Source organism: Delphinapterus leucas, chromosome 21 (assembly GCF_059928025.1).
Source record: "Delphinapterus leucas isolate spDelLeu-1000000601 "Yukka" chromosome 21, BTC_Dleu_Yukka2, whole genome shotgun sequence".
Taxonomy (NCBI): domain Eukaryota; kingdom Metazoa; phylum Chordata; class Mammalia; order Artiodactyla; family Monodontidae; genus Delphinapterus; species Delphinapterus leucas.
The window spans coordinates 12,538,715-12,558,243 of NC_143149.1; the positions used below are offsets into that span (position 1 = coordinate 12,538,715).

Consider the following 19,529-nt stretch of genomic DNA (forward strand, 5'->3'; position numbering starts at 1 on the left):
GTAGTCCTGGAAAACCTCTGATGAATTTTCTTAGAGGAGGTGTAAAGCAGGTAAGTAGGTAAGTCTAGCACTTTCCATTGCTTTAGTGATGATGTATTCTTTAGGCACGCCCAGATTTACGATAAGCCTCATGAGAGAACTTAACTTACTTCTATGAATGTATTAACCTTCCAGACGTGCCCTCTGCAGTCAGGAAGGCTCCATTTGTCTTTTTGGTAGCCAGTGAACAACATTCCTTTTAAACAATTAACTCTTGGCTTTTTGATGAGAAGCAAACTTAAGGCCACAAGGGGGTTAGGATGAAATAGCCTGTCAGGAACGGCTGCCACGGTATAACGTTCAGACAAAATTGCTATCAGTTTAGGATGGGAATGAAAGTGAGCTGTGAGGATGTCCCCTATGTCAGTGATGGGGACCCACATGTAGAATATTTTATACATCTTGAATCTATCCAGTAGAGTGGATGTTTTGAGCATCATTATGGTTTCTTCCACCTCTTTATAAGCTGATGTTTCTTACTACCATTTTGAGGACCTTGAACGTGAAACCCATTCAGTTCTGATCAATCAGGCCAAGTAATCTTATTTCTGCTGTTGCCCTACACATCTGACATGTAAAATGTTATAAACCTCTTGGAACAATAAAATAGCTTCAAGTATTTCTAAATTAGAAAAACTAAAAGAGAAATCGAAATACTAAAGCCTTTAAACCACCTCTGTTCTATAAGAATCCTTTAAAAAATAAAATATTTCTACCAAATCAATGTAAACAGGGAAAATCTAAGATTCCTTATCTGAAAATAGAATGTATTTTTTACTATAACATTATATGTTTGAAACAGAGGTATGAAGTGTTTAAAAAGAATTTTATTCCCATCAGTGTGGCATACTGGCTAGTGGCCTACTTGAAGTTCACCGCCAAAGTCAAAAATCTGCCACTCGAGAATGAAAACAAAATCATCAGGGTAAAATTATGGAGTTTATTCAGGAGCAGTTCTATCAATGAGTTTCAAGCCTGAAATGAAATCACTACCTGTGTATATTTATGAAGACTATTCTTTTTTAAAAACGAACGCAATAGCCATCTAGCACATCAGATCTTGAAGGTGTTTCCTTGAGTGTGAAAGGCAAGGGAAGACATTTACTTAGCTGTATAAAAACCCTTTATTCAGCATGCTGCTGATTATAACATGTCTTGTGAAAGCTGCCGAAGTCCAAGTTGGAGGAGCATATGTGAATAATCAGTATGAGATGGTAAATACATGACATGATGAACCGACAGAGGAAACCCATTAACTGCATCATTTGCTCTTCCTCTAGGGCTCAATATATAATTATTTATGTTCCAAACCAAACCAAACAAAACCAAACAAAACCTTTTTACTCTTTTAGCACTCGGGAGAGCCTGGCTTCCAACACATCAAGCATAGTGGAAAGTAACCGTCGTCAGAACCCTACCTGGAGCCCGGCCCATGGTGGAGCTGGCCCGGCCTTCAATTTCCGAACAAGTACGGACAGCCCCACAAATGAAGCTGAGAAATTACAGAAACCTTCCAGCTGCTTGCAAGCTTCTGTTACTAGCGTGTGATAGTCATTCTGCCTCAGATCTCCTGTCTCATTCGATACAGCCAAGTTTACGGCACTGGGACTGTTGTTTACATCTTCGGGAAGACAAGCATCTCAACGGCAGTTTTTGTGTTGACTTAAACTGTGCTGCTAAGTAGGCTAGGGCAGAAAACAACAACAACAAAATCTTCATTTCAGAGTATTGCTTTTCGCATTTATGGCTCTGTAGCAACAAGAATAGCAGTAGGGGTGATATGTGTACTTTTGCTTCACTAATTGTAACTGAGCACACATAGGAAAGTCTAGACACTGTCAGTGTAATATGCATTTTCGATGTCATGCGGTTGCCAAGTCCATTCTAAAATGCCACAGATGTGTGTTGCTCCCAGCCTGTAACCGAGTGCTGCCACAGAACACTGATCCTTGACACTTCCAAAACCAAAAAACAAAACAAACACTAAGCCCCCACAAAATGTCAAATGCAAGGGTCTACCTTTAGGGAAATCAATGCCAAACTGACTAAAGGGGACCCCAGCCCATCGTGTGTGAATCGTTTAGGCCCCAGTCATTTTGCACTGTGAGTTTTCGTGACAAGATTTTGCAGGAGCCCATGGAAGCGTGTCAGAAGGGGTCGTGATCCAAATACTGGGAGTGTTTGTTTTCAGGATTTTAAGTGTCACGGATGCTTGTCTGATTTTTTTAAACTTCCATAATCACAAACAGGAATATAGGCCTTTGAATCTGAAATGGACAAAGGAAGGGTCTCCCAGCCTGGCTGGGGCACAGCACTAAGTGATGGGAGAGGTAATGGGGACCTGTAGAGGTGTTCATCAGATACTGAAGGAAGATCATTTCCTCCTTGTGATACTTGACGGTGATGCTATCTTGCTATAATAGATATGATAATTTGTTTAAAATCAAAATGTTCTTTGTGATACAAATGAAGACTACGGCCTGGGGACGTTATTCTTTCTAATGGAAGGACATAAATCTATTTTATGTAGTTTTAAATAGAATGCCTAAATTAGGCTGTGGGAGATAATTTTTAGTGGTTATAGGAAAGAGCAAATTTAGGGGGAGTTGAACTTCAGGCCTTTTATTCCTGGGAAGATATCTATAGAGAAAACTTTAAAATACGTTTTGATTAGAAATATACATGTGCCCATGTAATTAACAACAGAATGTGATCATTCTGCGAGTGTGATGCCATCCTAACTTGTACGCCCCTAAAATTTATTAGAATAACAATTATGCATACATGAACTATGCCAGAGTAATGTTTACAGATACTTCGTAACCAGTTTCAGGAGGCATTTTTAGGCAGATGTATAGTTTTTAGCCCAACTTATTTCAGAATGGTTTGTTAACATTTTGCTTTGGTTTACAATATGTCATGTTGAATACAAAGAAGGTTCTCAGCAGCAAAGGGATTACAAATAATCAAGATTCAGCCTTCTAAGAAAGAGGCACCTCCAAGTTCCCATGTCTTATTTTATGAGAACCATGGAATAAATCTATAGATAACGGAAAATTATTCACAAAAGGGTTACATGTGACACAAGTAAATGGTCTGACAAAAAGTTTTATTTAGTTAAGTGGCATGTGATGTTTGGAGCCATATACCGTAAAATATGTATCCAAAAATTTTCACCTCAGATTTCAGCAATTGGCATAGGATCTGTGAAACACTTCTGCTTCGGTATTAGGTTGAATCACTAGGCATCTGTTTAAAGCGTGGAGTCATATACACAGTTGAACTGTTTCTTGAAACATTGGGGTCCTTCCTCATGCTTTTTCAGATATCTGGAAGTTGCATTGGGTCAAACTGGACTCACCAAGTTCAGTATAGATTCCTTTTTTTGTGCTTATAGTGAAACGTGAGCACGTTTCTTGGCAAACTCCCACACCTTTAAGATGCTTAAGTCAGTTGGCTTTCAGTCTCATGCCTTATTTCCTCCAAGGCATGCCTTGATTGCTCAGAAATGCACTCTTCTCTCACTGCTTAAATTTGTCTGGGAGGAATGATAACGTATCGAATAGACTATATACAGAGTCTGTTTCCTTGGGGAGTTGTATGCCACACAATTACTAAATTCTTCTAAATTCTTTTTTTTCCCCAAAACCCTGCCCTCCAGCGTCTGTCACACTGTCAGTTCATAAATAATAGAACCATTGAAACAATACATCAGCCTCTAGTTGATCCTCCTAAAGTAGCCATTATAATAATCAAATACTGTGTGAACAGGAAAGGAAAGCATTACCTTTAAGAGAAGCTTTAAAATACGAATTTATCAATATTTCACAAGAAATAGGCTTACAGAAGACATTGGAATAAAATGTGTACCACGCTTTGCCTGATGCTATGAGGTACATGATTAAAAAAAAAAAAAAAAACTCCCTTAGACCAGCAGCCATTAGCATAGAAATGATGGACTTCAAAGAGGATATGATGTGAGCAGACGTTCCACGTAGAAATATGCCCGTCTGAATCGAATCGGGATTCTTGAACGGGGGAGAAGTGGTGGCGGGAAGCACATTACAAATATGACCCTAGATGGTCTGCAGTGATGTTCTCAGTGACCCACTCCAAGCTTTGCCAGCATCCTTTTCCTCCAGGAAACGATAGCTTTGTGGCCCATGGCTGCTTATCTAGACTTCACTTAGAGTTTATCAACTGAAAGGTTTACAAAACTGAATCTGGTTGAATCTCTGTGTAGTGTTCAACTTTAGAGGGTCAACCCATCTGTCGGCATTTTGCACACGTATGTATTATTATGATACAGCATATTACTTTATGGTAATTTTTATTTTTACATATAACTACCTCCATAAATTTGATGAAGCGGCAGCAGTGCGTTCAAGTGTATTGTTTGGAAAAGCAAAGTTGAAAACTTTCTTAACCATTAGGCCATGGCGTTCTGTGTGTGTGTCAGTGATTATGTGGACTTGTGACTGTTTCATTGCCATGGTTTTTCTCTGACGGCATTATTTCACTCTCGTCTGTAAACCTGTCTCTCTTCTTCCCCATGAAAGCACACTTGAATTTGTTGTGAATGAAAAAAGGAAGTTTAAATTTCTTGTCCCCCCTGCCCCGGCTCCTGCCACCAGCCCCGGACCTCATTCCTGCTATGAGTTCTCTCCGGCGAAGAGCCACTTGATAAACATAATTTAGCAAGCTATTGACTCCTATAAAATCTGATCTGAATTCTAGGTTTTCGGTCACAAGACACACCAGAAATTTGGACTGCCAACTTTGAAGCACTTTGGGCCTCACTACTTGCATGCTACCATATCGAGCTCAGACTTCATTTGAATTAAAAGAGCTGTGCGTTGTATCCACAACTTCTGTTCCATAATTCGTATTTCATTTTATATATTTTGCACATCTCAGGGGACCTTCATAAGCATATGAAAAGGGGGAGGGGTCCATCAAAAAAAGGAAACAAATAAGAAGAGCAGAAAAAGGACTTAGCTGGATAAAAGTAACAAATGAAGGCTTCTCCAATGTTGTGAAGTTCAAGTTCAGGAAGCATCCATTGAGAGTTAATCTGGAGTCACAACAATCTGAACACCAACTGTTCCCCAGTCTCCCTTTTTCATAACCCAACCAGCATTTCTAAAATATAAATTTAAATTATATTGCAGTCACCATGGGGAGAAAAAAAAAAAACCTGTTCAGCCGTAACAAAAGCATTGTTTGTTTTTTAGGTTGGCACAGCTTTGTAAAATTCTACCCAGGATAAGCCACTTATCACCACAAAGTGTACTTGAAAATAAAGTTTTTAACTTAAATGAAAGGCATATTGCTCACAGTACAATAGTGATCTTGATTTGAAAAGTCTAACAATTTATAACACGGGCAGTATTTGGAGCTTGATTAAAAACCAACAACAACCTATGAGGACTTTGCAAACTCATTCTGGGATCTCAAAGTGCTTCCAAAGCATTCGGATTCACAATTAACAAAGCAGGTCATATTTGTAATACCTATACTTGAAATGAATAAACAGGAGGAGTGACATAAGATTACCCGGAAACACAGTGGCAGCTATCAGTGATCTATTTTCTATCTGTTTGATAGACCATCATGAGAAATCACGAAATACAATGCTATTTTTCTGATGTGTGCTAATAAAGTCAAAGAAAACGAATACAACTTGATACTTTTGTCCATTTTCATTCAAAAAGTTCAGGGTGTTGGGAATTTTACAGAAATCCACCCAAATGCTATTGTGGTCCAAGGTAGATCTGGACGTACACCCTTGTTTACAGTTTCATATTGGGCTTCTCTAAATCCCGTGCTAAAACACTGTCTTTCAGGAACATGACTGCTCCTGTCAGTGGAAGGTGCTGAGACAGAAATTTGCATTAAAAACGTTATCAAGTTCTCTCCACAGTGCTTCTCATTAGCACAACTGAAATTCAGTACACTCTATTGAGCCCTACTTTGAAGAATCTGGATTTCCCAGGGAAGCTGATCTAGTTCTAAGCGTTTTTTTCTCAAATTATGAGATGAAAGATCCTGGTCGGGGACCTTCTCCGTGTATCACAGGCCAGTCACAGAACCAGCTATCAGCGCGCTGTCAGGTGACAGTGGACCCCCGCAGAAGCGATCCCTTCCTTCCCCCCCACTCTCCAGCCCCCCAGGCCCCTCCCACCCATACTCTTCTGTTGAGCAAATTTCTGCACACGTTGAGGGCTTGAGGAAGCTAGAACACAGGAAAAATGAATGCAAAAGCCATGGAAGACATGGCTTTGCTCTGGGTTAGTAAAATACGGGCAGGAAAGAGGTTACTATCAGTCTGATCTTTGCCAAGTAAGATAAAAGAATCAGCCATCACTCTGTCAACTCTCTCGGAAGGTCTTACAGTATTAAGGATACATCCAATGTTTTGCCATAGATTTTTATTTGGGAGACATTTCATAAGTTACATCCATGAGAAAGTTCGTTATTAAATTTCCTGGTGTGTTGGAAATAGACATTGGCGTCTCCCTGATGGAGTTAATCTCTGCGTCTTTTACAGCAACATCCCAAGGGAAGGATTCCCCAGCCAGTGCCCCTCTCACACAGAATCCTGTGTTCTTACACTTGTTCTAGGACTTACAGCTGCTGATTTGCAAGGTTCAGAATTCTGCAAGGCACAAGGGGAACTAAAGCTTCTGATAATGATTGTATATTTATGATCAGTTACAGGGCTTTGTCTGCTCGTTGCTGGCTTCAAATGTGAACACACACACACACACACACACACACACACACACACACGCCCTGCCAACTAGGGAAAGGGGGTTTCCTAGGTGAGGCAGCAATGACTCTGGAAGCCAGTGTAAGGCTAAGAGCTTGCTTGGTTCGTGTACGGCTGCCTCCCTCCCTGTCCAGAGACTGGCTTTGGCATGCCTATTCCCTTGCGCCCACCAAAAAGAGCTACCAAATCTGAGATCTGAGGTCTCCTCCAACACGAATCCTCTGCAGTTACAGGAAGTTCATCTTGGTGTACGCACTTACGGCTCCTTGCTTCCGAGGTCCACCCTCCCTGCCTCCTTCCCATCCCCCCACTTACATACCGATACACCGCCGTGGTTTCCACTTTGGAAGGGCAAAGCAGTGTGTGGTATTGTGCACACAAGGATGGGTTAGGACTAGAGCTGCCCTAGGGTCACCTTCATGTAAGTACTGACAGCTACAAATTAAGGTCCTTAGCGTAGTTGACGTAGATACAACTGTCTAGAAGAGAATTAAATTTCAACATTAAGTTTAAAGGGATCATAATTCTGCAGGTATCTTTCTCTGAGTGACTGAATGTGACTATTGCATTAGGGTAAATGAATTAAGAAGTGCAAGTGGGATTTACTGTATGTTAGAAAGGAGTTTTGCAGCCAAGACTGCCTTGAATAAAATGTGTTTGCACTGAAAAAAAAATTTTTAAATTACTTGGTCTCTGGTTGCTGTAAAGGTCATCCAAGATGGATGTTCTGTTTATATTGTATAGTATTTCATATGAAATAATTACAGTTCATGAAATGTCTTCCCTAATGTTACTGATTTATAACAGCACATTTGTAACATGGTTTTTATCGTGTCAGTGTACCATATTGTAAATGATGATTACTTGTCATGCTTAGTATAATAACTTAAAAGAAAAAAAAGCACAGGGATTTTTGTAAGTCTATATTTGAAAGTCCCTCCATATGGTAATATTGTGTTCATGTTTATGTAGTGTTGCGTGAAATATCCATTTTGGATTGTGTTACTTTTTAAGATATTAAATAACATTTGGTTATATGTCTAAGTGGATTTTTTTTTTTTAGTACTTGAGAGAAAATACCTTACATGAGACCATTTTATTTCTCTCCTCAATTAATTTGACGTCATAACAAATTTTTATTGCACAATCTTGGTTATTAGAGCTTTTGAATTAAAACAACTGAAAATGGAAATTTCTGATCAAAATTTTTCGAGGAATGTTGAAAAATCCCATTTTTAGCTAGCTATTCAAACTTGAGACTGAGTGAGGCTTATGGATGCATATAATTAAGTTTTATAAATGAAATTATAATGTGGTTGGTTTTCTCGTTTTGTTTTGTTATCACTCATATCACAACTGCTACCCCCAAATAAATGTGATCCCCTCTCCAGAACATACTCAGAGGCTACTCACGTCTTCCAGTGAGGCCCTTGCACAAGTTTGTAGTGCTTCCATGTTTAATTGCCCTCAGAGTCTATTCTGCACTGCTCTGACTCTCCCCAGCGGCGGCGAGAGTCACCACTGCCCTGGGGGAATGCACCTGATTTTTGCAAACCAAAAGTTATCTGCTGTCAAGCAGATGGTTAAGCTAGGAAACAACATTATTAGTCAAAACCGGTATATGGAGCTGTAACATTGAGCCTAATTGTCTTGTAAAGGCAATACTCAAAGCAGGCTTCCCAAAATCTTTTGAACCATGACAGTGTTATTTGGGCAAGTGTGGAAAACCCAAGGTGACTACTTTGAAGGACAAGCCTTATTTTAGTTATGTTAAGTTTGTCTATATGTATTTTAAACTGTCTCAATACAGACGCTTCATTTTTTTCAAGCATGGAGCTAGGAAAAACAAGGATACTGGAAGTACATTGTGAGTTTTCTGCTAGGACCAAAAACTTCTGTGCTGGAGGAGAGGTAATTGTCTGTTCCTTTGAGAACCTTCCAGTGAGCTGCACACATGAAGGAAATGTAGTGACTCGCTAAGAAGCTGGAAGGCAGGATTCTGACTCCTTTGCAAGAATGGTCACAGTTCATAAAAATCTTTTCTTTCCAAAGGAAATGGTGTGGTTTTAATTTATTTTTAAGTGTTTGGAGTGGTTGGGGGTTTTTTCCTCTGTAAAGAAAATCCAAGCAGAGTCCTTGGTATTTGCCATCTCTGTTGTTACAGCTGTGAAATCAAGAGCCACTGAATAATAAAGTTATTCACCTGGTGACTTTAATCATTTATTTAACTGTGAAATCTTATCCCTACTACTGGAATACTTGGATTTAGTGATATTCCCCCTCTTTGCGTTCCATGGCTCCAGATTTTTCCTGTAAAGCAAATAGCTAGTCATCTAACACATGGAATAAGTGTGTGTGATTAGTGTTCACAGAGCCTAACACACCGCGCAGGAACTTCAAGAAAAATTCAAGGCACCTGCACGCAAGATAGGCTGGGTAGGGTTTGGGGTGGATCTTCTTAGAAGCGTTGCATTAGAAGTATGATGGTAAGAGGGGGAGGGAGGTGCAATGTGTTAGATAAGAGAAGTAAGGCCAGAGGTGTTAGTTTGGAAATTCAAAGGGCAAAACTGAACTACTGATGTTCAGTGAAGAGCAGATTCTCTCTTCCTCAGCGTCAGATCTAGGACTAGTGTCTGTGGCTCAACTGGAGTCGACGTGCCAGCCTGGGCTTGTCTAGGTGAACGTGTACGTGGGTTACTTAGGCAGCCCCCAAAGTCCTCAAACACGTGCCTCCCAGACCACCTCACGTCCCCCTTGTTTCTCTTCCTTCCTTGTTATAAAGTTCTGGACATCATTGTTCTTTTCTATTACCTTGGGTTTATTTCACTTTATTACTCTTTTCTCTGTATAAAACGAAGAATTTTTGTTTGTTATGCTTTCTTGTCTATTAATGTTTGAACTCATTCCTGATCTCAATTTTTTATATAATAATGTAGTATATAATATAGAATAGAATATATAGACTATAACACTAATTATATTAATAATAACTATTATCTTATGTTAATATAAGACATAAATTAATATAATTATAACATTGTATATTATTGTATACCTTGCACACAATTGTATATAAATTGTATATATTATATTAGGTATAATAATATAAAAGTTATGTACATAGTAATTTTGTATATAACTACAATTGATTACTAGCACTTATATTTTCACATTTATAGTGCCTTACACTCCTTATATCCAAAGGCCACTATCTTTCCTCAAACTCATTTCCACTCACCTTTGCACCAAGAGTCTTTTGTTCTCCAACACTTAGATATAAATCTACTACCAGCTGACTCATCAAAGGCCTGAGAAATCACCAGAAACTTTCAGAGATATAAATAGATAGATGATAGAGAGATGGATATATGCTATAGATAGATGATAGACGATTGGATGGATGGATGGATGGATGGACAGATGATCAGTAGATAGACGATTAGATGGATGGGTAGATAGATGGTTAGGTAGATGAATACATAGATGATAGATAGATGATTAAATAGATACATACACAGATATTGCATTAGACCAAAGATCTCTGTATTTTTTATAATCTGTAAATGGCAACAAAACGAAAGGAGATGTCATGCAGAAAGATAGAGTGTAACTCCGTTTTAATGATGTATTGAGAATTTGTTAGCTTGGGAAATTTGTGTGTGTGTGTGTGTGGCACGCGGGCCTCTCACTGTTGTGGCCTCTCCCGTTGCGGAGCACAGGCTCCGGACGCACAGGCTCAGCGGCCATGGCTCACAGCCCCAGCCGCTCCGCGGCATGTGGGATCTTCCCGGACCGGGGCACGAACCCATGTCCCCTGCATCGGCAGGCGGACTCTCAACCACTGTGCCACCAGGGAAGCCCGGGAAATTATTTTTGAACCCTCTTGTATCTGTGCTTCAAGCCAGCATCTGCCATTCTTTACTCTATCTTATATTGCGGGGGAAAATTCCCCCTGAAAGGCACCTCCTTTAACATCAATAACAGCTCAATGGTTCTAGCATTTAAAATGTCATTCTTGAATATCTTCCACAATCATGACATTTCCCCTTTTGCTATCCTGTCAGATTGCAGAGGTAGCAATTGGTCTGCCCTACATAGTCCAGCTTCATATTGCTTGTCATTGTTGACAAGACGTGTGACAGATTAAGAAATCCTAAATGGACTGGAAAATACAAGGGTTTTTTTCTCTTTCGTCCCTTCATATGTTTTTGATGATAGTTCATGGGACATCTGTGTTGAATGTCAAAGGATCGATATTCAGACTGGGAAGGTTTCAAGGTTCTCAGGGATAGAGAGATGACCTTGGGAACAGAAGATGCCATTTCCAGTTGTTTCCCTTCCGTGTCTCCTGTCTTTAAAAGGGATCTAATTAGATGGATGGTGGGGGGGCTCCATCTGGCCGCATAAGAAGTCAGCCAAACGGGCACAATAGAGCTTATCTTTTACAATTGACTTTTGCTCTAGCCAGTTGATAGAACTACCAATACTTGGAGAGAATTCCCTAAAGACTTCAGCAGTCAGAATATTTTGTAGACAGCTTATTGAGAGCAAAGCACTTCCACTGCATTTTTTAAATATTTAAAAAAATGCTTTACTTATTTATTATTATTTTTGGCCACGCCATGGAGCATGCAGGATCTTAGTCACCTGACCAGGGATTGAACCCGTGCCCCCTGCAGTGGAAGCACAGAGTCTTAACCACTGGACCACTGGAGAAGTCCCTCCATTGCATTTTTAAACAAAGATTTTATTACGGTTTTAGAATTACAGAATTATTGCAACCACAGTACAGAGAATTCCTGTATACTCCATTACCAGTTTCCCCTATTATTAATATCTTGCTTCAGGATGGTACATTGGTCATAACTAATGAACCAATACTGATACATTATTAGCTAAAGCAATACTTTACTCAGATTCCCTCAGTTTGTCCCTACCGTCATTTTTCTGTTCCAGGAGGCTGTCTCGGACGCCACATTATATTCGGTCATTATGTTGCCTTAGTCTCCTGTGGTCTGAGGGAGTTTCTTAGACTTTGTTTTTGGTGACCTTGACGGTTTTGAGGAGTACTGGTCAGGAATTTTGTACGATGGCTCTCAATTTGGATACGTCTTTTCTTAAGATTAGGCTGGGGTTATATGTTATGGGGAGGGGGTCACAGAGGTAAAGTGTCATCGTCATCATGTATCAAGAATGCATATTATCAGTATGACTCACCACTGTTGACGTGAATGTTGATCACCTGGCTTCAGGTAATGTGAGGTCTCTTCACTGCAGAGTTACTCTTTTTCTTCGTTTTCATACTGTCCTCTTTAGAAGAAAGTCACTAAGCACAGCTCACACTCAAGGAGTGAGGAGCTATGCTCCATCTCTTGAAGGGCAGAGTATCTAAATAGATTATGTGAAATTCTGTACAGGAAATTTGTCTCTTCCCCACTTATTTATACAATAATTTATTCACATCGCTGTATGCTCACAGATACTTATTTTATGTTTTGAGATGTGGTCCATTACTACTTTATTTATGTTATGCCTCAATTTTTCAAGCTTTTGCTATTGTTTGCTCCTTTGGTGGGCTTCTGTATCCCTTTGGCACACCCCCATCGTTGTGGTTGTCTGTTCGTTTGTTGAGCATGTGCTAACTTCCTGGCACTATAGGATGCTCTAGGCTCATCCTGTATATCCCTCTCCAGTCTCGGAATCAGTCACTTCTCCAAGGAACCCTAGTTTCTTTTACTGAAAGATGATATTAGAAACCAAGATGTAGGTGGTCGGTGTGCCCACCAGTATCGGAGAGCCATAATTTCTAAGCCCTCTCGACTGATAGAACAAGGAGACACCTGTGTGTATACTAACCTGTGTACATGTACATGTCTATAAATATTTCCAGATGGAACATCTGCATCTCTAGTAAGCTGAATGTGAGTTCATACTGTTGCATCCAGCTCGTATCCATTACTGCATAGACCGTTCTCCCGCCACCACCACCGCCACCACCCCGCCCCCGGCTAAGCTATAAGCTGCACTCCAGCAGTGAGAATCCTGGCTCCCACCATCACCATCCATTCATTTAATTGTTCAGTTGCAGTGTATGTGTATAACAGTCCATCCATTGCATTTTGTGAAACTGATTAGATAAATATGGATAAACATGAAAGTGGAAAGAATGGAACGTTTCCTCAACTTATCCTTAATATGACAGTGCTGTGAAGATCACAAACTTATTAATGGGTTTAGTAGGTCCTAATGGGATTTTGTGCTGAAGAATTTTAAGGGTGAGAGGGGAAAGGGTCATGATTAATATTATTTAATGTGCCTCTTTCCTTATGTCACACTGTCAGTACTTGGAAAGAAAGTGGTATGTTGGCTTAATAGCAATACCCATATGTTTGTTGATAAGACACTACTTTCTTCTCCCCACTTCCAGTCTCTGCATATGTGAATTGTAACCATATTTCAAGGTCCAGATCAAATGCCTTCTCTATCACAAGGCCTCTCTGAACATCCCTTCCCACTTCCATGTCCTGACAAGAGTATGGCCTCTTTCCCGCTCTTGCAGTAAATTTATCATTTCCAACCCTGTGTTCCCAATTTTTGTCTTAAAGTCTAGGCTTCGGACTCCCGCCCCAAACCATGACCTCACCTAAGCAATTTATGGCACTTTCATACTACTTATTGGATTTCCTGGGGTTGGGGGAGGACCTTCTCTTGTGACTGTTTCTTGGCGGCCCTTATGAGCTTGGAAATCTTCTGTAGGCTGGGCTGTGCAAGGAATGGGCTCGGTGAGATGGCTTCAAGCAGGATTTCAACAACCTCGGGGGCTTTGCTCGTGTCTGCTTCTGACCTAAGTTGCCTTCTGGAGATGGGCTTACTACTGTTACTGCTGCTTTGCCTCGGTGCGTCTTCCCTTTCCCAAAAGAACACCAGTAACGAGGGCATGGCTTTTGAAGTGTCAGAAAGTTTTTCAGAGATTTAAAGCTAATGGGAAGTTTTAGTCCTTTCTTCCAAGGGCATCCCCATCCTTTGCTCTTGGGCTGTGACTCGGGAGCCATTGAATGGACCACTGTCTGACATGGGAAAGGGGCAAAGCTCACTCAGTGGCATGTGGGGGGTCCTTTTGTGGGGGAATAAGAGGCTGCTGGTGAGGGGTGGCTCTTCCCCAAAGTGGTGGGGTTGTCTGTGGCCACGGACACAATATGTTTCCTTTTAACCGTATCTCAGATCTAAAGACAGCTGACTGTTGTTTATGCAAACAATCCACAGAGTATAACAGAAAATTTGCGCTCTCGATTTCAGGGGTTTTCTCGCCCATCTTAGCCACATGTTTTTCTTTCTGTTTCTTGTCATTTCTTCCCGGAACCTCCTGCTACTTCTCTTTTAGCATCTGTGAGATCTTGACTACAGCTAATTTTTCATTTTAATATGCTCATTTCTCTCCCCTCCACCCCATCACACACTTTTAAAACAAGTCCTTGATTTTGATTTCTTGACCATCTTTGTCATATCTGCCTACAAGAGTGTCCCCAGATGTGACTAACTCATTTTGTAGTGGTGACTTATTTTAAAAGCCTAACCAGGGAGTTCTAACAAAGTCCTTGCTATTACTCCCAAATACTCAAATTAGCTAAGAAAAAATTTTAAGCCTTGCTCTGGGTTGACTTTATACCAAATTCCCCTCAAGCTCTAGTTCGGCTGTGGTGTTGGAGATTGGCATATTGGGCAGGCGTGCTGGAGCAATGTTATTCTCTGTGGCACCAGGGTTCAGAAATGGGGATGTGAGTCCTACCCTGGGGTATGGTTGTGGGTCAAGGTGACTTCAATGATGACACAGTCTAGTTCCCTCGGGGAGATTTTGCAGGTAACTTGAACAGAGGCTTCTAATTCCACTCTTCTTAAAAGTCTTGCCTCTATGAAATCCACCTCTTAATTTTAGTTTTCCGTATATTCCAATTTTTCTACGGTAAGCGTATGTTAATTTAAAGTCAGAGCACTGTTTATGAAAACATAAAAAGTTTAAGAATACAGTTACCCAAAGAAAGGTCATAAATTGTGAGTGAGGTGCGTCCTGTGTTTTAATCCTCCCTGGGCAACTAAGTCCTTCCTTTCCCCTCAGCACTTTCTGGACACTTCACCTCTGATGGGGCTAAACTCTGAAGCTTGCACATTTCTCTTGAGTATAAAAAGACTTCTTAATTTTTCAAGTTGCAGATCTATGTGCTTCCTGCTTTCCAGAGCAAAAACAATCTCCTGGTCTCAATAAAATGCAATCCAGAATTTCTTCAGAGGAGGTAGGATTGAGAGGGGGGAAATCCAGGATTAAAGGTAAGGACTGTTTCTTCTTTTAAGGGCGGAGTAAGAGCCATCACATAGGGAAGACAAATGAATCACGTGGACGCAGTATAAGCTGGTGCTTGATTCTTTTTCCTTAGTCATTACTTTTGTAATTGAATATTCTTCCCAAATGATCTGTCACAACTAACTCATTTGCCCTCAGAATCTAAGTGAGAATCTTCAGATACTTCCTACTCTACCTGGAAATCTAGTGCTTGTCAATTCATGTTGCACTTAATCAATTCTTACCATTATTTGTAATAAATATATCTCAACTATAGACTTTAAAAAAATATCACCCCAAAAATGTAGTCCATGAAAGCAGATGCATTTTTAAAATTTAGGGCCCTATAGTTGTAGACTAGGTTTTGCAAAGCTAGATAAATACATGAGGTTCAAATTGTTTTCTTTCAGTTTTATTGAGATACAGTTGACATACAGCACTATATAAGTTTAAGGTGTACTTAAATAATAAGGATTTGACTTACATACATCATGAAGTAATTCCCACAAAAAGATTAGTGAACATCCATTATCTCATATAGATATAAGATTAAAGAAACAGAAAAAAATTTTTCCTTGTGTTGAGAGCTCAGGATTTGCTCTCTTTACAACTTTCCTATATAGCTGACAGCAGTGTTAATTCTATTTATCAGGCTGCACATGACATCCCTAGGACTTATTCATCTTATAACTGGTAGTCTGTACCTTTTAATATGCTCATTTCTCTCCCCTCCACCCCACCACACACTTTTAAAACAAGTCCTTGATTTTGATTTCTTGACCATCTTTGTCGTATCTGCCTACAAGAGTGTCTCCAGATGTGACTAACTCATTTTGTAGCGGTGACTATTTTAAAAGCCTAGCCAGGGAGTTCTAACAAAATCCTTGCCTATTACTCCCAAATACTAAAAATCAGCTAAGAAAAAATTTTAAGCCTTGCTCTGGGTTGACTTTATACCAAATTCCCCTCAACATATGTCATTTTATTCTGTTTTGTTTCAAAGAGTGGCTAGCTAAATGAAGAGCCTATGAAATGAAAGTCCATTCTTTCAAGAAGTTTCTAAGCAAAAACTTGTGGCTCTGTTCCTGACATATTCTTGGGGCGGGGGGCGGGGGGCATTCTTATCAGTATTCCTAGGGAAGCGTTATCATCAGTAATTTTTTAAACAAAAACACTGATATTTGAAAAATATTTGAGATAGAACTTATTTATATATTTGAAAAATAACGAGTAAAATTAGAATTAAGCTTATAATACAAATCTCTCCTGAACCATCACTAGCCTTGTCGTTGAACCACTGACCCCCTTGTACCACATGACGACTGCATTGTACTTGGCCGGAAAGATTCCAGCACACAGGTGTGTATTCACACATACAAACAATAGTGGTGCAGTATCACACAAACAGTGTGAGGAATGGGACAGCCATTCATAGGTGGGGAACAGATAAACATTTGGAATGTCTGGTCTGTTCGTTATGCCTCACTGATGTTAATTCTTTTTTTAATTAAAAACAAATATATGTTTATTATAGGAAATCTGAAAATTACAAGAAAGCAGAAAAGAAGCAAACGAGAATTATGCATTGTCATATCACCCAAAGATGATCGCAAGTAGTATACAGCATGTATTTCTTTTTAACATTTTTACAATATCTTTAAACAAAATTGGGACCACGTAGTCCAAACTATTTTTGTTAACGTGCTTTTTTCCATAGTTGTCGCGAACATTTCTCATGTCTTTAAATATTCTTCTGCCATATTCCTCTAAATGGCTGCATAATGGGTCTTTCCTTGAATCATTTTCCTTCTGTTTCTCATTGTCGGACTTTTCTTTAAACGTTTTCCTGATGTTGGAGTTTTTAGGCTGCACTATACATCCTTGAAGAAATCTGAATGTTTTCTGAGATTAGAATTCCTAGGTCAAAAGCTCTATGCATGTTTAAGGCTTTTAAAATATATTGTCAAATTACCATTCCCAATTTGTTGAATCCAATTACACTCCCTCCAGAAGTTATAATAAAATTTAGTTTCTAACATCTTTAAAGGTCATTTCATTTTGATATTTTTTTGCAACTGTATCCTTTCCTTTACCATTTGTATTCAAGGGTTAGGTTCTGGTGTATAATCTGGGGAATTATTCTGCCTATTGACTGAGCCTTCAGCAGGCAAGGGTATCGCACATCTCCTAATTAAGTTTTAATAAAATAGTATTAGGATAACGGATTTCTTGGCTTTTTCACCTTTAGAAGTACACCATGGGAAACTGAGTTAGTCATTTCTTATAAACGTCTTGAGAAAAAGGAACTCTTTTGCTTATATATTTTTTTCATCTAGATGGCCAGCAACAGCATATTCCAATTCAGAATTGTTCCCACTTCGTCATTCTCAAGTACGAAGCACAGTACCAGTATGATTAGGTCTCCAGCTTGGTAGGAAAACATTTCCAATACAACCCAGATATTTTCAGCCTGTTTGTACAGGTTGAATGAAAGCATTTCTAATTCCCGTGAGGATGCCACCTCTCATTATGTTTTTCGTTTGAGTCCAGAGTGAAAGCTGCATGGAAACTACTTGACAGTATTCTTCTCTATCCGGAACATTAGACTCCCAAGATGCAACATGTTTTCAGAATTATTATTCTCTTATAATGAAGAAACTCAAGGATACTTCAACCTGGAGGAGCTTTTTATCTGACATCTTTCTTTCAAGGTAACAGCTCTGCTGCCGTTTGTTTAGCACGCACCCGCTTATTAGTGGTAGCTTTTTGTGAAAACATGCTTATCAAGAAAAGGATGATATATGGTGAAGAGCAGCTGCTCCAAATCACAAACTATTCATAAATAGCTTCCCACCCCCGCCCTGAGTGAGGCCGTCTATTCTCAAGTCATAACAGTCAGCAGAAAATGAAAACCCTGTAGGATGATAAATAGGTGAAAAAATATTTCTCCCTAGCGTTTCAAATGTTGTCTTGTAATGCCGTGCACTTTCACTGAACCAGAAATTGTCTGTAATAAACGAATATTGGGGGAAAACGTTTAGATTCTCACTGAATGCTAGAACTTAGAAGGAATGCTCCGCCTTTACTGTTAAAGATTAATAGCTGAGTATATGTCATAAGCATCAATAAAATGAGAGGTTTTGGTCTCGAGCCCCCGAGAAACAGTTACAACTTTTAACACACAAAAGCTGGAGACCTTCTTTCCCTAATTTAAAATAACAGTCAAATTGGCAATCAGCAAATGATTGCTTTTACAAAATTCTATAAATCCTATAAATATTTCATTTTTTAAGTCATCAAAAAGAAAAGAGCACTTCTTTCAGCTGTCTTTTGACTTAAAACCATCTTTTCTATATACCCAGGGAACAAATACTACTGTTTCTGGCAAGTATGCTGATATCTTTCCTGGTTATTAGACATCTGTTTATATGTTATATCAACCATACTCCTACGTGTACTCTGAACTTGGAGCTTCCTTCCTTATGAAAGGAAATCAAGGCATCGCAGAAATCATCTCAGAATTGTCCCAAGATCTGTTGAGGTTGAAGTGAATTCTAAAGTGGTCGGCCGTGATAGCAAATTCATTGTCAGCTCTGGACGGTGATTTTCTACTTGAACCAGCTTGTTTCCGCTAGAGGTGAATTGAACACCAGCTTTTCTGTAGGTTACTCTTTTCAAGCTATTAGTGATCATCAATATCTACAGAAGAGAATCGCAGCTGTAAACGGCTTGACTGCGTCTAGAAAACGCGACTTTGTTCTTACCCTAGCTGACTAAAGTCTCAAAAGCCCTTGAACTTTTATTTTTTCTTTCGAGTGTATGCATGAAACCAAGAATGTGAGCTGGTTTTCCTCATTCTGAGTCTTCCCTAGAACAGGTGCCGCTTGTGCTTATCTGGATAGGGAGAGTCCTGAGGACTCCCACATTGACGTTGCAATGAAAACTTTCCCTCAAATCTCTAAATTCTCTCATCTGGCACAATAAATTAGAAGAGCCTGCTGTTCCCTTTGGCAGGCTTATAGAATGCCCCTATGTTACATTAATATCCAGAAACCATCTCTTCTCTGGCGGAGCAGAAAGTGGATGATGGGTCCCAGATGTTTCTGCAAGACCATCATTCCCAGACATAATAGATGACATCAAGCGAAAGAGCTGTGCGCTTTTTCTCTCTTCCTCTCTTTTTTCCTTCCTTCATCTCCTCCTCCCCCTTCTTCTTCACTCCCTCCCTCCCTCTCTTACACACACACACACACACACACACACACACACACAGACACACGTATCTTTTTCTTTCTTTTCTAAAGGATTCAGAGGGTTTGAGGCTTAATAACCTCACTTGATGGATAACTTGCCCCACATTTCAGTAATCACAGCTGGCACTAA

General features: G+C 39.7%; 1 protein-coding gene across 7 annotated transcripts in view; it reads left to right on the forward strand.

The window, feature by feature from the left end:
- STOX2 (storkhead box 2) overlaps nt 1-19,314 on the forward strand; it is a 224,795-nt gene extending 205,481 nt beyond the window's left edge. For 6 of the 7 annotated variants that reach the window (XM_089903640.1, XM_089903643.1, XM_089903644.1 and 3 more), the window contains one exon: nt 1,392-19,314. In XM_089903640.1, the coding sequence (XP_089759766.1) occupies nt 1,392-1,587 (196 nt within the window). In that variant the 3' untranslated portion in view covers nt 1,588-19,314. The remainder of the gene's footprint in view (nt 1-1,391) is intronic. The other variant, XM_089903641.1, reaches the window with a different exon arrangement.
- The last annotated feature ends 215 nt before the right edge of the window (nt 19,315-19,529 follow it).